A 23,131-nucleotide genomic window follows, 5' to 3' on the forward strand; every position below is an offset into this window, starting at 1 on the left:
GAGTCAAAAGGAAAAAGAAGTCAAGGCAAAATAAGCCACAGAGTCAAAGGTAAAAGAAGTCAAGGCAAAACTAGCCACAAGACTGAGTAAAAGGAAAAAAGCTACACAGAAGCCAAGGCAAAACAAGCCATGAAGTCAAGGGTAAACAAGCCATTTCTAGCTTAAGGCTGAAAAACAGGACAGCCACTGAATAACTGTCTTTTCTTTGTTTCGAGGATGTGGTTCTGCAGCTTTTGGAGGTCGGTCTGACACATAATGACTTTTTGGTTCTGAGTGCTGTTTGCAGATTGGGGGAGCAGCAAGGGGTAAGCGATAAAAGTCTGTTTTTAGACTGAAAAGGGCTCACTGCCATCTTGTGGCCAAACCATGTAATTGCATTTAAATGTTATTATTTCTTTAAAAACAGAATATTGGCCATCAGCGTTTGTTTTCCAAAAGTCTACATCTAGACTAAACAAAACCCAAATATATGAACTCTAACCCTAACCCTAATTCTAACCTCAACCCCAAGAGGTACAAGCTGACTCCTAACCTTAAGTCTAACCATAACCCCAATTCTAAATTCTAATCCTAACCCTAACCCCAAATCATAACCCTAACCCATCCCCAAATCCTGGACTTGTGATTGGGCATGGGACACAAGCTCGGGTTTGATCACCCTGTGGCTGGCCACCTTTGATGAGGGTGTCTAGTGTTGAAAGGCCGAAACACCCCATGATTCAAAGGAACACTACTGATGATGTGTCCTAAAATTGACTGAGATACAATCCCCACGCCATGTTTAACATCAAAGGAGAATGGAAGGATAGTCCAAATACACGTTGGGGTGCTTGCTTGGCATCTGTGGGGCGTCGGGGATGGGGCTTGGGAAGGACAGTGCACAACACGGCCTTGGCCTAGGCCAGGACGTGGATCTTTGTGGTAAACCTAACCAGCCAGTGCCTCCCGGGTCCTGTCTGGACGTTGTGCGGTGCCAGCGCGTATCCTCTAGTGTTCCTCCTGATGGGCATGTGCTAGTTAAGGCAAAATAAGCCACAAAGTAAAGGGAAAACAAGAAATTGGCCGAGAAAGTCACTGGTATGCTTAAAGGGTGAAAGAAAATTAAAAACATAAATGTTCCTGGGAAATAAAAATAAGGAGAAAATGGTTATTACCTATTCATAAGAAAGTCCTAATTTGGGTTTATATTCATAAGAGAGTCCTAATATGGGAAAGTCCTAATTGGGGTTTAAAACCATAAATGTCTAAGGGAAATATCCTGTCAAGGCAAAACAAGCCACTAAGTTAAGGGAAAATAATTGCTTAGTCATTCCCCAACGAGGAAGCTACCCAGTAAAGGGGAGGGGCCTCCCTAAGGAAAACAAGCCACAACAAGCCACAAGGTTGCACAGTGGAGACTATACTAGGGAGAAGCAAAAATGTCAGCGGCCTCCAGCAGATTTCAGGAGCTACATGGTCAAGGGAAAGCAAGCCACACAGTAAGTCAAGGCAAAGACAAGCCACAGAGTCAAGGGTAAACAAGCCACAAAGACTGAGTGAAAGGAAAAAGAAGTCAAGGCAGGACAAGCCACAGAGTCAAAAGGAAAAAGAAGTCAAGGCAAAATAAGCCACAGAGTCAAAGGAAAAAGAAGTCAAGGCAAGACAAGCCACAGAGTCAAAAGGAAAAAGAAGTCAAGGCAAAATAAGCCACAGAGTCAAAGGAAAAAGAAGTCAAGGCAAGACAAGCCACAGAGTCAAAAGGAAAAAGAAGTCAAGGCAAAATAAGCCACAGAGTCAAAGGTAAAAGAAGTCAAGGCAAAACTAGCCACAAGACTGAGTAAAAGGAAAAAAGCTACACAGAAGCCAAGGCAAAACAAGCCATGAAGTCAAGGGTAAACAAGCCATTTCTAGCTTAAGGCTGAAAAACAGGACAGCCACTGAATAACTGTCTTTTCTTTGTTTCGAGGATGTGGTTCTGCAGCTTTTGGAGGTCGGTCTGACACATAATGACTTTTTGGTTCTGAGTGCTGTTTGCAGATTGGGGGAGCAGCAAGGGGTAAGCGATAAAAGTCTGTTTTTAGACTGAAAAGGGCTCACTGCCATCTTGTGGCCAAACCATGTAATTGCATTTAAATGTTATTATTTCTTTAAAAACAGAATATTGGCCATCAGCGTTTGTTTTCCAAAAGTCTACATCTAGACTAAACAAAACCCAAATATATGAACTCTAACCCTAACCCTAATTCTAACCTCAACCCCAAGAGGTACAAGCTGACTCCTAACCTTAAGTCTAACCATAACCCCAATTCTAAATTCTAATCCTAACCCTAACCCCAAATCATAACCCTAACCCATCCCCAAATCCTGGACTTGTGATTGGGCATGGGACACAAGCTCGGGTTTGATCACCCTGTGGCTGGCCACCTTTGATGAGGGTGTCTAGTGTTGAAAGGCCGAAACACCCCATGATTCAAAGGAACACTACTGATGATGTGTCCTAAAATTGACTGAGATACAATCCCCACGCCATGTTTAACATCAAAGGAGAATGGAAGGATAGTCCAAATACACGTTGGGGTGCTTGCTTGGCATCTGTGGGGCGTCGGGGATGGGGCTTGGGAAGGACAGTGCACAACACGGCCTTGGCCTAGGCCAGGACGTGGATCTTTGTGGTAAACCTAACCAGCCAGTGCCTCCCGGGTCCTGTCTGGACGTTGTGCGGTGCCAGCGCGTATCCTCTAGTGTTCCTCCTGATGGGCATGTGCTAGTTAAGGCAAAATAAGCCACAAAGTAAAGGGAAAACAAGAAATTGGCCGAGAAAGTCACTGGTATGCTTAAAGGGTGAAAGAAAATTAAAAACATAAATGTTCCTGGGAAATAAAAATAAGGAGAAAATGGTTATTACCTATTCATAAGAAAGTCCTAATTTGGGTTTATATTCATAAGAGAGTCCTAATATGGGAAAGTCCTAATTGGGGTTTAAAACCATAAATGTCTAAGGGAAATATCCTGTCAAGGCAAAACAAGCCACTAAGTTAAGGGAAAATAATTGCTTAGTCATTCCCCAACGAGGAAGCTACCCAGTAAAGGGGAGGGGCCTCCCTAAGGAAAACAAGCCACAACAAGCCACAAGGTTGCACAGTGGAGACTATACTAGGGAGAAGCAAAAATGTCAGCGGCCTCCAGCAGATTTCAGGAGCTACATGGTCAAGGGAAAGCAAGCCACACAGTAAGTCAAGGCAAAGACAAGCCACAGAGTCAAGGGTAAACAAGCCACAAAGACTGAGTGAAAGGAAAAAGAAGTCAAGGCAGGACAAGCCACAGAGTCAAAAGGAAAAAGAAGTCAAGGCAAAATAAGCCACAGAGTCAAAGGAAAAAGAAGTCAAGGCAAGACAAGCCACAGAGTCAAAAGGAAAAAGAAGTCAAGGCAAAATAAGCCACAGAGTCAAAGGAAAAAGAAGTCAAGGCAAGACAAGCCACAGAGTCAAAAGGAAAAAGAAGTCAAGGCAAAATAAGCCACAGAGTCAAAGGTAAAAGAAGTCAAGGCAAAACTAGCCACAAGACTGAGTAAAAGGAAAAAAGCTACACAGAAGCCAAGGCAAAACAAGCCATGAAGTCAAGGGTAAACAAGCCATTTCTAGCTTAAGGCTGAAAAACAGGACAGCCACTGAATAACTGTCTTTTCTTTGTTTCGAGGATGTGGTTCTGCAGCTTTTGGAGGTCGGTCTGACACATAATGACTTTTTGGTTCTGAGTGCTGTTTGCAGATTGGGGGAGCAGCAAGGGGTAAGCGATAAAAGTCTGTTTTTAGACTGAAAAGGGCTCACTGCCATCTTGTGGCCAAACCATGTAATTGCATTTAAATGTTATTATTTCTTTAAAAACAGAATATTGGCCATCAGCGTTTGTTTTCCAAAAGTCTACATCTAGACTAAACAAAACCCAAATATATGAACTCTAACCCTAACCCTAATTCTAACCTCAACCCCAAGAGGTACAAGCTGACTCCTAACCTTAAGTCTAACCATAACCCCAATTCTAAATTCTAATCCTAACCCTAACCCCAAATCATAACCCTAACCCATCCCCAAATCCTGGACTTGTGATTGGGCATGGGACACAAGCTCGGGTTTGATCACCCTGTGGCTGGCCACCTTTGATGAGGGTGTCTAGTGTTGAAAGGCCGAAACACCCCATGATTCAAAGGAACACTACTGATGATGTGTCCTAAAATTGACTGAGATACAATCGCCACGCCACGTTTAACATCAAAGGAGAATGGAAGGATAGTCCAAATACACGTTGGGGTGCTTGCTTGGCATCTGTGGGGCGTCGGGGATGGGGCTTGGGAAGGACAGTGCACAACACGGCCTTGGCCTAGGCCAGGACGTGGATCTTTGTGGTAAACCTAACCAGCCAGTGCCTCCCGGGTCCTGTCTGGACGTTGTGCGGTGCCAGCGCGTATCCTCTAGTGTTCCTCCTGATGGGCATGTGCTAGTTAAGGCAAAATAAGCCACAAAGTAAAGGGAAAACAAGAAATTGGCCGAGAAAGTCACTGGTATGCTTAAAGGGTGAAAGAAAATTAAAAACATAAATGTTCCTGGGAAATAAAAATAAGGAGAAAATGGTTATTACCTACTCATAAGAAAGTCCTAATTTGGGTTTATATTCATAAGAGAGTCCTAATATGGGAAAGTCCTAATTGGGGTTTAAAACCATAAATGTCTAAGGGAAATATCCTGTCAAGGCAAAACAAGCCACTAAGTTAAGGGAAAATAATTGCTTAGTCATTCCCCAACGAGGAAGCTACCCAGTAAAGGGGAGGGGCCTCCCTAAGGAAAACAAGCCACAACAAGCCACAAGGTTGCACAGTGGAGACTATACTAGGGAGAAGCAAAAATGTCAGCGGCCTCCAGCAGATTTCAGGAGCTACATGGTCAAGGGAAAGCAAGCCACACAGTAAGTCAAGGCAAAGACAAGCCACAGAGTCAAGGGTAAACAAGCCACAAAGACTGAGTGAAAGGAAAAAGAAGTCAAGGCAGGACAAGCCACAGAGTCAAAAGGAAAAAGAAGTCAAGGCAAAATAAGCCACAGAGTCAAAGGAAAAAGAAGTCAAGGCAAGACAAGCCACAGAGTCAAAAGGAAAAAGAAGTCAAGGCAAAATAAGCCACAGAGTCAAAGGAAAAAGAAGTCAAGGCAAAACTAGCCACAAGACTGAGTAAAAGGAAGAAAGCTACACAGAAGCCAAGGCAAAACAAGCCATGAAGTCAAGGGTAAATAAGCCATTTCTAGTTTAAGGCTGAAAAACAGGACAGCCACTGAATAACTGTCTTTTCTTTGTTTCGAGGATGTGGTTCTGCAGCTTCTGGAGGTCGGTCTGACACATAATGTCTTTTTTGGTTCTGAGTGCTGTTTGCAGATTGGGGGAGCAGCAAGGGGTAAGCGATAAAAGTCTATTTTTAGACTGAAAAGGGCTCACTGCCATCTTGTGGCCAAACCATGTAATCGCATTTAAATATTATTTCTTTAAAAACAGAATATTGGCCACCAGCGTTTGTTTTCCAAAAGTCTACATTTAGACTAAACAAAACCCAAATATATGAACTCTAACCCTAACCCTAATTCTAACCTCAACCCCAAGAGGTACAAGCTGACTCCTAACCTTAATCCTAACCATAACCCCAATTCTAAATTCTAATCCTAACCCTAACCCCAAATCATAACCCTAACCCATCCCCAAATTCTGGACTTGTGATTGGGCATGGGACACAAGCTCGGGTTTGATCACCCTGTGGCTGGCCACCTTTGATGAGGGTGTCTAGTGTTGAAAGGCCGAAACACCCCATGATTCAAAGGAACACTACTGATGATGTGTCCTAAAATTGACTGAGATACAATCCCCACGCCACGTTTAACATCAAAGGAGAATGGAAGGATAGTCCAAATACACGTTGGGGTGCTTGCTTGGCATCTGTGGGGCGTCGGGGATGGGGCTTGGGAAGGACAGTGCACAACACGGCCTTGGCCTAGGCCAGGACGTGGATCTTTGTGGTAAACCTAACCCTAACCCCTAACCCCTAACCCTAACCCTAACCCTTTTGTTTGGGCTCTTTGATCCATTTTAGGGAGGTTGAATTTGGGACAGGTTCTCTGACCTTGGGTTCTAGGATTCCATAACAAGAACAAAAACATCAGAATATTGCAGTCATAACTGAAAACTGGGCTGTCAAACAATGACTGTGGCCCCAGCACCATTACCTGTGTTTGGAATTTTACAGATTCCATGTGCCTGGATAAGCACCGATTGTGATGCTTCCTTAGGTGATATATGTGCCCTTAACCTGGGTGCACTGCATCTGCAGGAGGTTAAACACAAAGTTCATGTACTTGATGTAACATCTGACCTGGAAATACACTTTAAAAAGTCTGATAAAAATATTTTCCGGGGTGACCATCCACTCAACAATTAACTTAGTTATAGGTTAGTCAATAAAACTTATTTTTGCATCACGTGGAGATAAAGGAAATCAAGTCCATGCTTAAACCAAGAAGAAAAAAATAAAATAAAAATTTAATCAGGTCATATTTGACCTTCCAATGGCAACAGGAAAATTAATTTCTTCATTCTTTATTAAGATGTTCTCACTCATTTAACAGTGTGAAGTCTCCAGGCTTGTAGCTGAATTAAGAACTTAAACGTTATAGTCAGTGGATGAACATTTGAAGAGGCCACAGTCGGGGGCTGTGTAGCAGGGTTAGCTGCTCTGGTGGCCCTCACAACCTCAACATTAGTTTCTAACGGCCTTTAAACTGAATTTGAGGCAAGTAAACAGTAAAGAACAGGGCAAAAAGGCAGCATACTGCACAAACTCACTGAAACGACAGCTCAGAATCACAGCTTGCTAACAAATACTATTTAACACCTGCCAGCAACAAGCTAGGTAAATGTTAGCATTAATGAACCATGTGGCGCTAATAACTTTAAATCGTTTTAAAACAAAAAACACTGCGGCTGTAAACACGTTGCTACTCAAGGCTCCAAACAAACACTAATTAAAGCGTTAGTTTGATGTACGTACTTAGTTTTCATCACGCTTTCCTTCCACGGCCACGAGTCCCCTCGGTCTCTGTCCGTCTCTGCCGCGGTGTGCACAGAGCGGGAGATGGGTGTGGTAGCGGCGGGGACCGTAAATGTGAGGAAAGGTGTGCTCCGCCCAGCACCTCCTCTCTCTCCTCTGCGGTTTCTGCTGCCCGCGGGAGCAGCTCATTAAGAGCGGGGGATGGGTGTGGTAGCGGCGGGGGCTGTAAATGTGAGGAAAGGTGTGTTTCTCCCTCAACTCTGTTCAGTGTGGCGATTTTATTGCATTGTAGAAACTGTTACCAAAATATTAATGAATACGAAAATAAAATGTTATGCATATGTAGTGGATGTTCATTATGTCTAACTATTGCCTTTATTGCATTATGTCTAAGCTTAAAAAAAAATCCTTGTCTAAGAAACGAACTTAAAATATCTATAAATGTTATGCATTTTTATTCAAGCCTAAATTTTTACTTCATGTTGATCATGTACACTATAAACAACCAAGCTTTTCGATGAAAACAGGTCTAATTAACTGGATTAATCTTCATGAACAGCTGACCACTTCAGACTGGTGAACTGCACATCTGAAGTGGCCAGCTGTTCATAAAGTTGCAAACTGGCATGGAAAATGTGGTACATGGATACTTTAGAGGATGGTATGCTTGTGAGGAAACGGGACCACTCAGACCCCGTTTAGCCGGGTATCTATAAAAACGGATATCACCTTGTATAGCAGCATTTGGGGCGTATTTACCCACACCTAAATAAAATCTGCATGCCCGGTTAAACACAGCATTAACACAAGAATAACTTTTGTAACCCCAGACAGCAGCAGCATATGTCAAAATAGGCAGAACCAAAGATTCAAACAATTTTGTATAGCATTTAAAGGGAAAACCACCCATAGATTTACATTTAGCTATAATTGAACCTAGAGCTCTATTCACATGCAATACTAAATGCTTAACAGTTTCATTATAATCTAGAAATTCTGTTAACATCAAACCCAGGTATTTTTACTCCTTAGCTGTTTCCAAAGAAAACAAGCCACAGGAGAAACTAAACTCAGACAGGGGCATTGATGGATTTCTAAAATGCACCACCTTAGTTTTTTCAGGATTCACGTTCAATTTCCAAGCCTGACACCAGCTATGAGCGACATTGAGCATCTCCTGAAGCCCCTCCTCAGTTTCAGAAATCAAAACGATGTCATCTGCATATAACAATATGGATATTTTTTCATCATCAATAGAAACACCTTTACCCAGGGCCTTAATAGCTAAAGACAGATCATTTATATACATGGCAAACAGGATAGGAGATAAAATGCACCCTTGTTTAACTCCAATATCGACTGGGAACCAATCCGTGAAACATCCATTAACCCGAACACAGCATTTGACGTTCTCATACAAGGCAATAAGACAATTCAAAATATTGCCATATAAGCCTAATGCAGACAGCTTATTCCAGAGCATGTTTTGGTCTATACAGTGGTGCTTGAAAGTTTGTGAACCCTTTAGAATTTTCTATATTTCTGCATAAATATGACTTAAAACATCATCAGATTTTCACACAAGTCCTAAAAGTAGATAAAGAGAACCCAGTTAAACAAATGAGACAAAAATATTATACCTGGGTCATTTATTTATTGAGGAAAATGATCCAATATTACATATCTGTGAGTGGCAAAAGTATATGAACCTCTAGGATTAGCAGTTAATTTGAAGGTGAAATTAGAGTCAGGTGTTTTCAATCAATGGGATGACAAATCAGGTGTGAGTGGGCACCCTGTTTTATTTAAAGAACAGGGATCTATCAAAGTCTGATCTTCACAACACATGTTTGTAGAAGTGTATCATGGCACGAACAAAGGAGATTTCTGAGGACCTCAGAAAAAGCGCTGTTGATGCTCATCAGGCTGGAAAAGGTTACAAAACCATCTCTAAAGAGTTTGGACTCCACCAATCCACAGTCAGACAGACTGTGTACAAATGGCAAAGAAAACAAAATCAACAAAAAAGAAAACATACCAACACATGCCAACATGGTATAATATCGACCAAATCAAATCATATATATACAGATACTTATGTTATGCATATATACACACATACAATACATATATACAGTACATACAAAACACATACCTATAACTATACAGTACACAGACACCCATATCATAATTATGCATATTATGCTTATATATTATATGCAATTATGCATATACTCACATTTTATATAATATATATATCCATATGTACCCATACCCACATTGATACACTTATATTATCAATAGAATGTTATTGTAATTCCTCCTCCCTATACCTCATTAAGATCTGTTCCTTATACCTTTTTTTGAACTGGTTTATAGTTGTACATTTCATGAGCTCCACATTCAAACTGTTCCACAGCTTTACTCCACAAATATAAATACTGAACATTTTTAATGTTGTCCTAGCACTGCGAATTTTAAATTTCAATTTCCCCCTAAAATTATAGCTCCCCTCTCTATCTGAGAACATTGTTTGGATATTCCTTGGTACTTTATAATTCCTTACTTTGTACATTATTAAGGCAGTTTTATATTCTATAATATCCCTGAATTTTAAACATTTTGAATTTAAGAATAGTGAATTAGTATGATCTCGGTAACCAGCACTATGAATTATTCTTATAGCTCTTTTTTAAGTATAGTTATTGCATGAAGTGAACATTTATACGTATTTCCCCACACCACTGAGCAGTAATTTAAGTACGGTAAAACCAGGGAACAGTAAAGAATGTGGAGTGAATTATAGTCCAGGATGTGCTTAGCTATACTCAATAAAGATATGCTTCTTGATAGTTTAATTAGTATGTATTTTATATGTGATTTCCAATTAATTCTATCATCTATTACTGCCCCAAGAAATTTATTATTAGAAACTCTTTCAATATCAACACCATCTACCTGTACATTTATTGCCCTATTTATTTTATAATTATTAAATAACATGATTTTTGTTTTAGACAGATTTAATGATAATTTATTTCGATCAAACCAACTTTTTAACCTGCACAATTCTGAAGAGATTGTTTTCTAACTCATGTAAATTTGTTCCAGAACAAAACATATTTGTGTCATCTGCAAATAATACTGTAGCAGTTCGTAGGAGTGGGAGGAGCACAGAAAAACGGCAGGCCAAAATAAAGTTCAATCACTTTGTTTATTTTTGCTCTTTTCAGATGCAAACACCACTCTGTCAGCCATGCACACACACAAGTCGTCTGGCTGGGGAGAGAGCTCACTTCCTCTGCTCTCTCTCTCTTTTTATAGGGCGCGGTCACTGGGAAGACACACAAACACAGGTTAATTGACATCAGGTGTAGTGATTCTGCCACTTACCTTCCCTGACTCCGCCCTCCGGTCACAGACCGGCGCTTGACCACGCCCCCACTGCCACAAATACCATCTTAAATATCTTTGATACATTGCACATATAATTTATATAAAGAATAAACAGTTTAGGACCCAATACTGACCCCTGAGGGACACCACCCAACTTCACAAATTGTGTCCTGTTGCTCAAATAACTTCTTATCCAATTTAATACAACTCCCCTTATCCCATATTGTTCCATCTTATTAATCAATATATCATGATTAATAGTATCAAAAGCTTTCTGAAGATCAATAAATATCCCAGCGACATATTTCTTATCATCTATAGAGTTAATGATTTCTTCAATTGACTCCATTAGTGCCATCTCTGTTGATCTATTTGCTCTAAATCCATATTGACCATCACAGAGTAGTTTGTATTTTTCAATGAATTTATCGAATCTGTTATTAAATAGTTTTTCAAGAATTTTGGAGAATTGAGGAAGTAAAGAAACAGGTCTGTAATTTGTGAAGTTGTGTTTGTCCCCAGATTTATACAATGGAATTACTTTTGCTATTTTCATATTACTTGGAAATGTACCGGTTTGAAATGACAAGTTACAGATGTATGTTAATGGCTCCCGGACAACTCCCGGAGTCTCGAATAGGGAATCTGGGAGCAATGGAATGTAATGGGACGCCTTTTTAATGGACTCGTTGAGTTTGTCCATTCTGTGTTTTTTGACCGGATTCAGAGTTTTGGAGTAATTAACCAGAGGAATCCAAATTTTTGTGGCTACGAAAGTCTCTCTGGCCTGGTTGATGGCCTTCCAAAACATTAACTTTATTCTTCTTTAACCATTCTTTGGTAGAACGACTTGTGCGCTTAGAGTCGTTGTCTTGCTGCGTGACCCACCTTCTCTTGAGATTCAGTTCATGGACAGATGTCCTGACATTTTCCTTTAGAATTCGTTGGTATAATTCAGAATTCATTGTTCCATCAATGATGGCAAGCAGTCTTGGTCCAGGTGCAGCAAAAAAGGCCAAACCATGATACTACCATCACCATGTTTCACAGATGGGATAGGTTGTTATGCTGGAATGCAGTGTTTCCTTTCTCCAAGCATAACGCTTCTCATTTAAACCAAAACGTTCTATTTTGGTCTCACCCATCCACAAAACATTTTTCCAATAGCCTTCTGGCTCGTCCATGTGATCTTTAGCAAACTGCAGACGAGCAGCAATATTCTTTTTGGAGAGCAGTGGCTTTCTCCTTGCAACCCTGCTATGCACACCATTGTTGTTCAGTGTTCTCCTGATGGTGGACTCATGAACATTTAACATTTGCCAATGTGAGAGAGGCCTTCAGTTGCTTAGAAGTTACCCTGGGGTCCTTTGTGACCTCGCCGACTATTACACGCCTTGCTGTTGGAGTGACCTTTGTTGGTCGACCACTCCTGGGGAGGGTAACAATGGTCTTGAATTTCCTCCATTTGTACACAATCTGTCTGACTGTGGATTGGTGGAGTCCAAACTCTTTAGAGATGGTTTTGTAACCTTTTCCAGCCTGATGAGCATCAACAACGCTTTTTCTGAGGTCCTCAGAAATCTCCTTTGTTCGTGCCATGATACACTTCCACAAACGTGTTGTGAAGATCAGACTTTGATAGATCCCTGTTCTTTCAATAAAACAGGGTACTCACTCACACCTGATTGTCATCCCATTGATTGAAAACACCTGACTCTAATTTCACCTTCAAATTAACTGCTAATCCTAGAGGTTCACATACTTTTGGCACTCACAGATGTGTAATATTGGATCATTTTCCTCAATAAATAAATGACCAAGTATAATATTTTTGTCTCATCTGTTTAACTGGGATCTCTTTATCTACGTTTAGGACTTGTGTGAAAATCTGATGATGTTTTAGGTCATATTTATGCAGAAATATAGAAAATTCTAAAGGGTTCACAAACTTTCAAGCACCACTTTACATTAAACTCCTGATCAATGACGAGTCCATTAAGAATTAGCACTTCAGATGAAAGAGCTTCCATCTATCTATCATCTATAGCCACTTATCCTGTTCTACAGGGTCGCAGGCAAGCTGGAGCCTATCCCAGCTGACTAAGGGCGAGAGGTGGGGTACACCCTGGACAAGTCGCCAGGTTATCGCAGGGCTGACACAGAGACAAACAACCATTCACACTCACACCTACGGTCAATTTAGAGCCACCAATTAACCTAGCCTGCATGTCTCTGGACTGTGGGGGAAACCAGAGCACCCGGAGGAAACCCATGCAGACATGGGGAGAGCATGCAAACTCCACACAGAAAGGCCCTCGCTGGCCGCTGGGCTTGAACCCAGGACCTTCTTGCTGTGAGGTGACAGTACTAACCACTACATCACTGTGCCGCCCAATAGAAGAGTTCTAATATTTAATAGCCCTACCTTTAAATCAAAGGTGCTGACAGCAGCTGTACAGTCAGTATGATCTAATTTTATACTGATTAGGTTACTGGAACAAACTCTGAGTATTTCTATTTTTTTGTTTAGCTCTGGCAACAGACACAGTCTCAATGTAGTGGACCCTGAGTGATGACTCTGTGCAGCTAGTAGACAGTTGGTTTAGCCTGTTCATCTGATCTCTGGCCTTGGCTCTGGATTGTCAGAAGTTAACTCGACCTGTTCTGAGACTATATGAGCTATGCTGCAAGAAATGAGAGCAGCACCTTCCTGAGCAGGATGGATACGGTCCCAGCCTAACAGGCCAGCAGTGCCCTCAAAATTAGTCCAATTATCTATAAAGCCCACACTGTTTTCAGAGCACCACCTGGACAACCATCAGTTTAGCTACCATAACCTACTGTAAGCTATATCGCCACAGCGCATCGGGATGGGGCCACAGCATATTACAGCATCGGACATTGCCTTCGCTAATCTATACACCTCTACAAAGATACTCCTCGTAACCTCAGACTGACAAAGGTGTATGTCATTAGCTTCTACATGGATAACTATCTTTGAGAACCTGTGCTTGCCTAGAACCCTAAGATTACATGCTATGTCTAGTGCCCTGGCTTCCGGTATACACCTGACTAAAGCTGCTGGTGTCCCTAAAGGCCTAGCTAACTTCACGTGCCGTATGATAGTCTCCTATAAACAGACCTCTTTCAGGCTTCTCAGCGGGTGCATCACTGAGGAGAGCAAACCTGTTCGACATGTGAAGCAGTGAGGAGTGGTGCTCCCATGAGCGAGCCTCAGCAGTCGCTTTGGCTCTACGCTTATGCCGCCGAGTCGTCACCCATTCACCCTGCTGTGAGGGCTCTAATGCCGGATTTGGGGGATTACTAACTCCACCTAGGGCATCCAGACTTGTGCAGTGCAGAAACTACACTGTTCTCATTCTCACTAGCCCTCTAAAGTCTGGATACGCACCTCCAAACCTGCAATCTTCTCTGTCAGAGAACTAACTAATCTGCACTCATCCCAAATAAAGCTGTCACTAGCAATGGAGGAAGAATGGCTAAACATCCTACACTCAGCACACTGAACAAGGTGAAGGTGTGCCATGATGAATGGATTCACATACTGTTAATCAAAGATCTGTTGATATTAAAGCAGATCTGATGGGGATGGCCTCCACTTGCAGTCTTTACATGGGAGGAGGAAAAAAAAGAAAGCTTCTGGTCTTGGCGTTCATCAAATACTTTCATTCCATATTTTGTTCCATAATTACTCTCTTCCCAAATACTTTGGTGAACTTCTCACAAAGCGCGTCCAAATCTTTGCAGTTTGAACATTCTTGGGCCATGAATGCAACGTAAATCCACCTTCTGTCATGTTGCTGCACCAGCCAGCAACACATCTATGTGGCATGGCGATAAATTAGCTCAAAATGGAGGATCAGAGTTGCAGTTAGCTCTGTGTTTTAGTATAGTGGAAATAGCCATGAGACCGATAGACTTCCTGCTGTGACGTTGTGGATGTCAAGGTCATTCACTCAGACCACTACCTATATGATAATCATATAGGTAGCGGTCTGAGTGAATGACCTTGACGTCCACAACGCCCAAGAATGTTCAAACTGCAAAGATTTGGACGCGCTTTGTGAGAAGTTCATGGGCACATTGAGCAGCTACGAAGTGGTCCCTCCTCTGCTCTGCACATTTTACTGAGGACTCGTACGAGACCTCTGATCTGTTGAGGAGCATTGGCTATAAGCCCGTATTGAAAGAGGATGCAGTACCAACAATTAAATAAAACTACAAGAAAAGGAAAGTATTTATTTTAACATTTTTTTAAAAGTAAGTTCAGTTGTACCAGTTCTCCCGGAGTGTGAGCCAAGGGTTGTTGGTAAAACCTGGGACGGAACGTGATGTGACATATTATCGCTCAGGCAGTGAACTCCCCACCGTTGCTGCTAAAACCAGTGACGTCCCGTCCCGGGTTTTAGTAATTGCCTGAGCTGAGCAGTAATGGCGGAGTACTCAGTATGGAGAAAATGGAGAATGAGTGGAGCAGCCGTCTGATTTCTCCGCTGGATATGCTCGCCTCAGTAGCAATATCTCACCCTTACGTGGAAGAAGTGAATGAATGGAGAACTGAATGAACAACTGAAAGTCAGATTGTTTTGAAACAATCAGCCACAAGATCGGCCTTCAAGAACTGAGAACACAGACGGGTAAGCTCTGACTCAAATTTGGATATAAAACAACAAAAACAACATGTTTACTTGTATTTAGATTAATACATGTAACTTACATTGTGTGTTTAAGTTACCGGTATAAGATTATTTAATTTGCTTCAGAATGTGATTGTCTCAGTTCATCTGATTATTTAATGAGCCTTTTATGTTTTATCAGTGAAAATGCATGCATGTACATTGCATAAGTTATAACACCCATCCTGTTTTAATGAGAGTCAACCCACAATCAATGACGTCAAATAGTTGAGCAAGTCGGTAATGGTATTTCTTACTTTCACCGTAAATTTTTATTTATATATGACTTTGGTCTATACCTGTCAAAGGCGTCGGCCTTAAAACCAGTTCCCGCTGTGACGTCACGCACTTAGGGCTGGCTGGCTCAGCGGGACAGCTCGAATGCCAGCTTTGCAGTCGATTTTAACTCTCAAAAATATATATTGTTCCCATTTATGCAGCATACAAGAGTCAAGGATGGAGATACTATCCACTCAGAAATGTATTTAAAAATAAAGGTTCTGCGTATCTGCTTTCAATGATTGATGTGAATTTAAGACAAAATTAACTGTTGGATTTTTACCTCCACCAAGGAGGTTATGTTTTCGGTAGCGTTGGTTTGTTTGTTTGTCTGTTAGCAACATTACGGAAAAAGTTATGAACGGATTGCTCTGAAAAATTTTCCAGAGGTGTGACTGGGCACAAGTAACAATCCATTAAATTTTGGCGGTGATCCGGATCATCTTCTGGATCCCAGATTGTTTTAAAGAATTCTTGGCAGAGGTCTGCACTCTCAGTGCTTTTCTAGTTAAGCATTTATTTTGTTTTGTCCAACTCAATCACAAAAGTGATATTTCAGGATTTTATTCAGGAAGTATATATTTTTATTTTATTATTATTATTGTGATATTTCCAAAGCCAGCAGGTTATTTTTTTTAAGATACAATAGGCATGGTTTTCACATAAGTGAAAGAAATCTGAATCTTGCAAGGTGGCCAAAGTGTTAGTTTCCTATTGTTTTACTGGCACAAGGCATAGTATATTCAAAATTGTGCTGCATTATCAGCATTTATGGTATCCGTGTGACCGATCGCATCGTCTCTCTGCAGATCTCCACATGTGGAAGTCACTGCGGTTAAATCCACTGAGCAGCCACATTAGCCTTTAGCACAAATGGCATGAAAACACCCCAAAAAAAAGCACAATCAGCAAAACAGATTTGTCTATATATTTGAGGCCAATCTCAAAATTCTATGAACCTCTCGTACTGGTGTGTGCACCATTATTGTGGTTTCCATGTAGCCAAACTGACCCATAAGTACAATCCCGATTCCAAAAAAGTTGGGACAAAGTACAAATTGTAAATAAAAACAGAATGCAATAATTTGCAAATCTCAAAAACTGATATAGTATTGACAATAGAACATAGACAACATATCAAATGTCAAAAGTGAGACATTTTGAAATTTCATGCCAAATATTGGCTCATTTGAAATTTCATGACAGCAACACATCTCAAAAAAGTTGGGACAGGGGCAATAAGAGGCTGGAAAAGTTAAAGGTACAAAAAAGGAACAGCTGGAGGACCAAATTGCAACTCATTAGGTCAATTGGCAATAGGTCATTAACATGACTGGGTATAAAAAGAGCATCTTGGAGTGGCAGCGGCTCTCAGAAGTAAAGATGGGAAGAGGATCACCAATCCCCCTAATTCTGCGCCGACAAATAGTGGAGCAATATCAGAAAGGAGTTCAACAGTGTAAAATTGCAAAGAGTTTGAACATATCATCATCTACAGTGCATAATATCATCAAAAGATTCAGAGAATCTGGAAGAATCTCTGTGCGTAAGGGTCAAGGCCGGAAAACCATACCGGGTGCCCGTGATCTTCGGGCCTTTAGACGGCACTGCATCACATACAGGCATGCTTCTGTATTGGAAATCACAAAATGGGCTCAGGAATATTTCCAGAGAACATTATATGTGAACACAATTCACCGTGCCATCCGCCATTGCCAGCTAAAACTCTATAGTTCAAAGAAGCAGCTGTATCTAAACATGATCCAGAAGCGCAGACGTCTTCTCTGGGCCAAGGCTCATTTAAAATGGACTGTGGCAAAGTGGAAAACTGTTCTGTGGTCAGACAAATCAAAATTTGAAGTTCTTTATGGAAATCAGGGACGCCGTGTCATTCGGACTAAAGAGGAGAAGGACGACCTAAGTTGTTATCAGCGCTCAGTTCAGAAGCCTGCATCTCTGATGGTATGGGGTTGCATTAGTGCGTGTGGCATGGGCAGCTTACACATCTGGAAAGACACCATCAATGCTGAAAGGTATATCCAGGTTCTAGGGCAACATATGCTCCCATCCAGACGACGTCTCTTTCAGGGAAGACCTTGCATTTTCCAACATGACAATGCCAAACCACATACTGCATCAATTACAGCATCATGGCTGCGTAGAAGAAGGGTCCGGGTACTGAACTGGCCAGCCTGCAGTCCAGATCTTTCACCCATAGAAAACATTTGGCGCATCATAAAACGGAAGATACGACAAAAAAGACCTAAGACAGTTGGGCAACTAGAATCCTACATTAGACAAGAATGGGTTAACATTCCTATCCCTAAACTTGAGCAACTTGTCTCCTCAGTCCCCAGACGTTTACAGACTGTTGTAAAGAGAAAAGGAGATATCTCACAGTGGTAAACATGGCCTTGTCCCAACTTTTTTGAGATGTGTTGTTGTCATGAAATTTAAAATCACCTAATTTTTCTCTTTAAATGATACATTTTCTCAGTTTAAACATTTGATATGTCATCTATGTCCTATTCTGAATAAAATATGGAATTTTGAAACTTCCACATCATTGCATTCCATTTTTATTTATAATTTGTACTTTGTCCCAACTTTTTTGGAATTGGGGTTGTACACTGACCTCAACAAAAAAAGTTTTGAGATACATTTTCCCCCCCCTCTCCAGGACTCCATAAAATCATGTATAGTAATCATAGGGAAAAAAATAAAAATACAAAATCAATAGACAGTTATGGGGCAGGTCATCAACTATGTGCTGGGTGCAAGCCTTGGTTAGTAGGCAGTGATGGTTTGGTCTGAACTGCATGTACCCCGTGGACCCCTGCGTTGTTCTGCTGATAGTTTCACCAAGTATTCTTGTTCAAAAAAATGAAGGCAACATTCATCCTATTCCAGATCTGAGAAGACTAGATTGGTTTTGCAAGTCCTTCTTTTACACATACTGAAACTGTCAAATGTTCATGTGGTGTATTCGTGTCCTAGGAAAACTTCCATGTTTGTTGCCACCCCCAGAACACTGGTACTTCTTGAGGTGCACCTTGTTGGGACATAACAGTTCAAACTTCTGCCATTTAGCCTCTACAGCACTGCAGGCATTTTTGAGATTCTGATGGCCAGAGGTGTCAGGATTCTCCTATGCCTCCACCAATGAGCAGGTCAGTCTAGACATGTAAAACTTCACATTTTTTAACCTCAAGTTAAACCCTCTGGTGTTAAGACTCACTAACACCAAAGAAATGAATGAAATTATAACCTTTAGGTTACTATAATGAACTTTTCGTCAGAGGTCCTGAGGCATGCATCAAGAAACTCCAATAGTCTTTCTACCAATATCTGAGACTCTGTTACAGTAAGCCATAGGCAGAAAGACTTGCGATGAACTGAAATGTTTGTATTGTTTCCACTCTATTCACATATGGACTTGAGTTTGACAGTTATAATTTATTGCATCTCAATAGCTCTGTCTCAGTCTAATGCTACAGTACTACACTGATAAGTGTTGTAGTTAATGCATGTCTTGTGGAGTGATATCACAACTACTTAAGATCAAAAGAAGACATTGCCTTATTATTTTAAACATTATAAAAGATTACATATTTTGCCTTCCACAGAAAGTCAAGATTAATAAAATCTTGATTAATAAAATGGAAAAAAAAGTTTAAAAATTACAGAATTTTCAGCCAAAACTAAACATGTTTAAGTCAACAACTTTAAATCATGCAACGTCTCTGAGTTAGTGCACTTGTGGGTCTTAAATGTAACTGAATAAGTAAACATCTTTCCACACAGTGAGCAGCGATACGGTTTCTCTCCCATGTGAATGCGCTGGTGTTTTTGGAGATGAGACTGTTGATTGAAACTCTTTCCACACTGTGAGCAGTGATACGGCTTCTCTCCTGTGTGAATGCGCTGGTGTAGATGGAGAGCACTCTGATGACCAAAACTCTTTCCACACTGTGAGCAGTGATACGGCTTCTCTCCTGTGTGAATGCGCTGGTGTTTTTGGAGATTACTCTGATGACCAAAACTTCTTCCACACTGTGAGCAGTAATATGGCTTCTCTCCTGTGTGAATGCGCTGGTGTCGTTGGAGATCACTCTGATGAGTAAAACTCTTTCCACACTGTGAGCAGTGATACGGCTTCTCTCCTGTGTGAAGGCGCTGATGTCGCTGGAGAGCACTCTGTCGAGTAAACCTCTTTACACACTGAGAACAGTGATACGGCTTCTCTCCTGTGTGAATGCGCTGGTGTTGTTGGAGATTACTCTGATGAGTAAAACTCTTTCCACACTGCGAGCAGTGGTACGGCTTCTCTCCTGTGTGAATACGCTGGTGTATTTGGAGATTACTCTGTTGAGTAAAACTCTTTCCACACTGTGAGCACTGATGTGACTTTCTTCCTGCATGAATGCACTGGTGTGTCTTGAGTGCATTCTGATGAACAAAACTCTTTCCACAGTCTGAGCAGTGGTGAATTTCCTTCTGTTCATCATTGTGAGAAGTGTCAGAACTGAGAGGATCAGATGATGTAGGCTGATTACTGGAGCCTTTGGAGGGGATCTGAAGCTCATATTTAATCTCTCCTGATTCCCATAGTCTCACATTTTCTTCGTAGTGGCATCTCTGGCTGTGTTTGTCTAAGTAAATTTGAGATGCATAGGAAAGAGGACATGTGGAACAGGAAAAGACTTGCAGCAGAGCGTTGTTTCCTTCTGGAGAAGTGAAAGGACAAAAATATCAGAAACTGAACATGAAATGCAAAAAAAAAAAAAAAGGATTATAAAATGTAACAACCCTATCCCAATGTAAAGGTGTGTTTGAGGTTAAGTAAAACATTCGAGATTCTACACGAATGAAGACGTACTAATCTGTAATTCAAGAAACCAACAACAGAGAATAAGTGGATCTGAGAAAGTCTCTGTGTGCAAATTCACAAGGCTCAGGGTTACCAGCATGGACTTGACACACATGCACTTAAAGGTGATGCTTCATTCAACACTGCTTGAAACAGCTGCCACTACCCTGAAGAAAACCACCACCATGAGAACAAGTCTGTCACCAGACTGGTTAGCTCAGCCAAGTAAGCAGCACAGAATGAAGTAAAGTAGGATATGCGAGTATGTGCCAGACAAGAGGAGAGAAGCTCACAGATCCTGCATTTTACATTATCAGAATAATACAGTGTTGCCATCCTCAAAAGATGTACTTCAATGAGAAACAGAGTCCTAGCATTCAAAATTTCAAAAGGTAGAACAACTGGCCTTATTTATCAAGCTAGATATGAACACATTTACTTGCCAATGGTTTGCTGTAGCATTTACACAAATGTAACAGGTTATGGGGCCATACTCTGAAGTCCTTTGTAAATTTGTGGATTTTATCTTGAACCTGGTTATTTCTTTTGACAGAACTTTAGTTGTTGGAGATTTCAATATTCACTTTGATAACCTTGAAGACTCTCAGAAAACAACACTCGTGTCCATTCTGGATTCAGTAGGGGTTAATGAGAATGTCATAGGACCTACTCATAATGGTGGTCACACTCTCAATTTAATACTAACATTCAGCTTAAATATAGCAAATATGGTTACACTTCCACAGTCTGAAGCTACCTCAGTTCATTATCTCATCTCATTTGAAATACATCTTAGCAATAACATATGCACCTCACCACGCTACTGTGTCAAATGTACATTCACGTCAACTACTGCACAGAGTTTTATCAATATTCTCCCAGAGTTATCAACTTTTTAAAGATATTTTTTTTTTTTTTGGGCTTTTTGCACCTTTATTGGATAGGACAGTGTAGAGACAGGAAATGAGCGGGAGAGAGAGACGGGAAGGGATCGGGAAATGACCTCGGGCCGGAATCGAACCCGGGTCGCCCGCATTCATGGTATGGCGCCTTAACCACCTGAGCCACGACGCCCCCCAGAGTTATCAACTTTGATTGGATCACAGTCAGACCACAATCAGGCAACTGAAGACCCAATACGCTTTGAGTCAACATTCTGCTATACATCAGATAATGTAGCTCCACTTAAAAGAAAAAGTGAAAATTTTAGCACCCTGGTATAACAATGACGCACCTTAAAACAGACCACTCAAACGAAAATGTCTTCAAGCAAAATTAGCATGGAAGGAGAGATTCCTGAAGTATAGAAAAGCCTTCATGCTGCTAGATCAACGCATCTTTCCACACTAGGTTCTTATTTAATACTGTAGCAAAATTAACTAAATACTTTTTTTTAAAAAGTATTGTACTTCTTCCCACTCCTTTTTCGAACAATGTGCGGTGTATTGTAATGTCTGAGCTCTTTATGTATTTTATTTATTAATTTTTTTGTCACTTTCTCGTGTTCTTTCTTTTGTATGTACAAATAGTTACATACATTTTTTTTATACATGTTCGAAATAAATAAATAAATTCATTCATTCATTCATAACTAGGAATAAGACCACAACTGAAATATGCACACCTTCAATATGTAATAGCGACAACTTCATTAATTTTTTTCAATGGCAAAACTGAAAATATCAGGCAAAAAAATTCAAACTATTAATTTAAAGCCAGACAATTTGCTAAGTAAACCTGTAGATAACGATGTAACTGTAACATCAGCAATTAGAATGTTTTACTCCCCTTAAAGAGGCTGAACTAATTTCACCAATTTCCTTATCAAAGTCTTCAACTCATGCACTGAATCGTCATGCATGACAAACTTGATGCTCATCAGGCTGGAAAACCATCTCTAAAGAGTTTGGACTCCACCAATCCACAGTCAGGGATTGTGTACAAATGGAGGAAATTCAAGACCATTGTTACCCTCCCCAGGAGCGGTCGACCAACAAAGATCACTCCAACAGCAAGGCGTGTAATAGTCAGCGAGGTCACAAAGGACCCCAGGGTAACGTCTAAGCAACTGAAGGCCTCTCTCACATTGGCTAATGTTAATGTTCATGAGTCCACCATCAGGAGAACACTGAACAACAATGGTGTGCATAGCAGGGTTGCAAGGAGAAAGCCACTGCTCTCCAAAAAGACTATTGCTGCTCATCTGCAGTTTGCTAAAGATCACATGGACGAGCTAGAAGGCTATTGGAAAAATGTTTTGTGGACGGGTGAGACCAAAATAGAACGTTTTGGTTTAAATGAGAAGCGTTATGCTTGGAGAAAGGAAACACTGCATTCCAGCATAACAAGCTTATCCCATCTGTGAAACATGGTGGTGGTAGTATCATGGTTTGGCCTTTTTTTTGCTGCACCTGGACCGCTTGCCATCATTGATGGGACAATGAATTCTGAATTATACCAGCGAATTCTAAAGGAAAATGTCAGGACATCTGTCCATGAACTGAATCTCAAGAGAAGGTGGGTCACGCAGCAAGACAACGACTCTAAGCACACAAGTCGTTCTACCAAAGAATGGTTAAAGAAGAATAAAGTTAATGTTTTGGAATGGCCAAGTCAGAGTCCTGACCTTAATCCAATTGACATGTTGTGGAAGGACTTGAAGCGAGCAGTTCATGTGAGGAAACCCGCCAACATCCCAGAGTTAAAGCTGTTCTGTACGGAGGAACGGGCTAAAATTCCTCCAAGCCGGTGTGCAGGACTGATCAACTGTTACCGCAAACGTTTAGTTGCAGTTATTGCTGCACAAGGGGGTCACACCAGATACTGAAAGC

The 23,131-nt window shown here is 41.0% G+C and overlaps 1 protein-coding gene across 1 annotated transcript in view; it reads right to left on the minus strand.

The window, feature by feature from the left end:
• Nucleotides 1-18,985: 18,985 nt before the first annotated feature.
• The window catches only part of LOC132892676 (uncharacterized), a 126,291-nt gene continuing 122,145 nt past the window's right edge, over nt 18,986-23,131 (minus strand). The window contains exon 15 of the mRNA XM_060930989.1: nt 18,986-20,157. Within this exon, the coding sequence (XP_060786972.1) occupies nt 19,142-20,157 (1,016 nt within the window). The 3' untranslated portion in view covers nt 18,986-19,141. The remainder of the gene's footprint in view (nt 20,158-23,131) is intronic.

Source organism: Neoarius graeffei, chromosome 10, assembly GCF_027579695.1.
Source record: "Neoarius graeffei isolate fNeoGra1 chromosome 10, fNeoGra1.pri, whole genome shotgun sequence".
Lineage (NCBI taxonomy): Eukaryota > Metazoa > Chordata > Actinopteri > Siluriformes > Ariidae > Neoarius > Neoarius graeffei.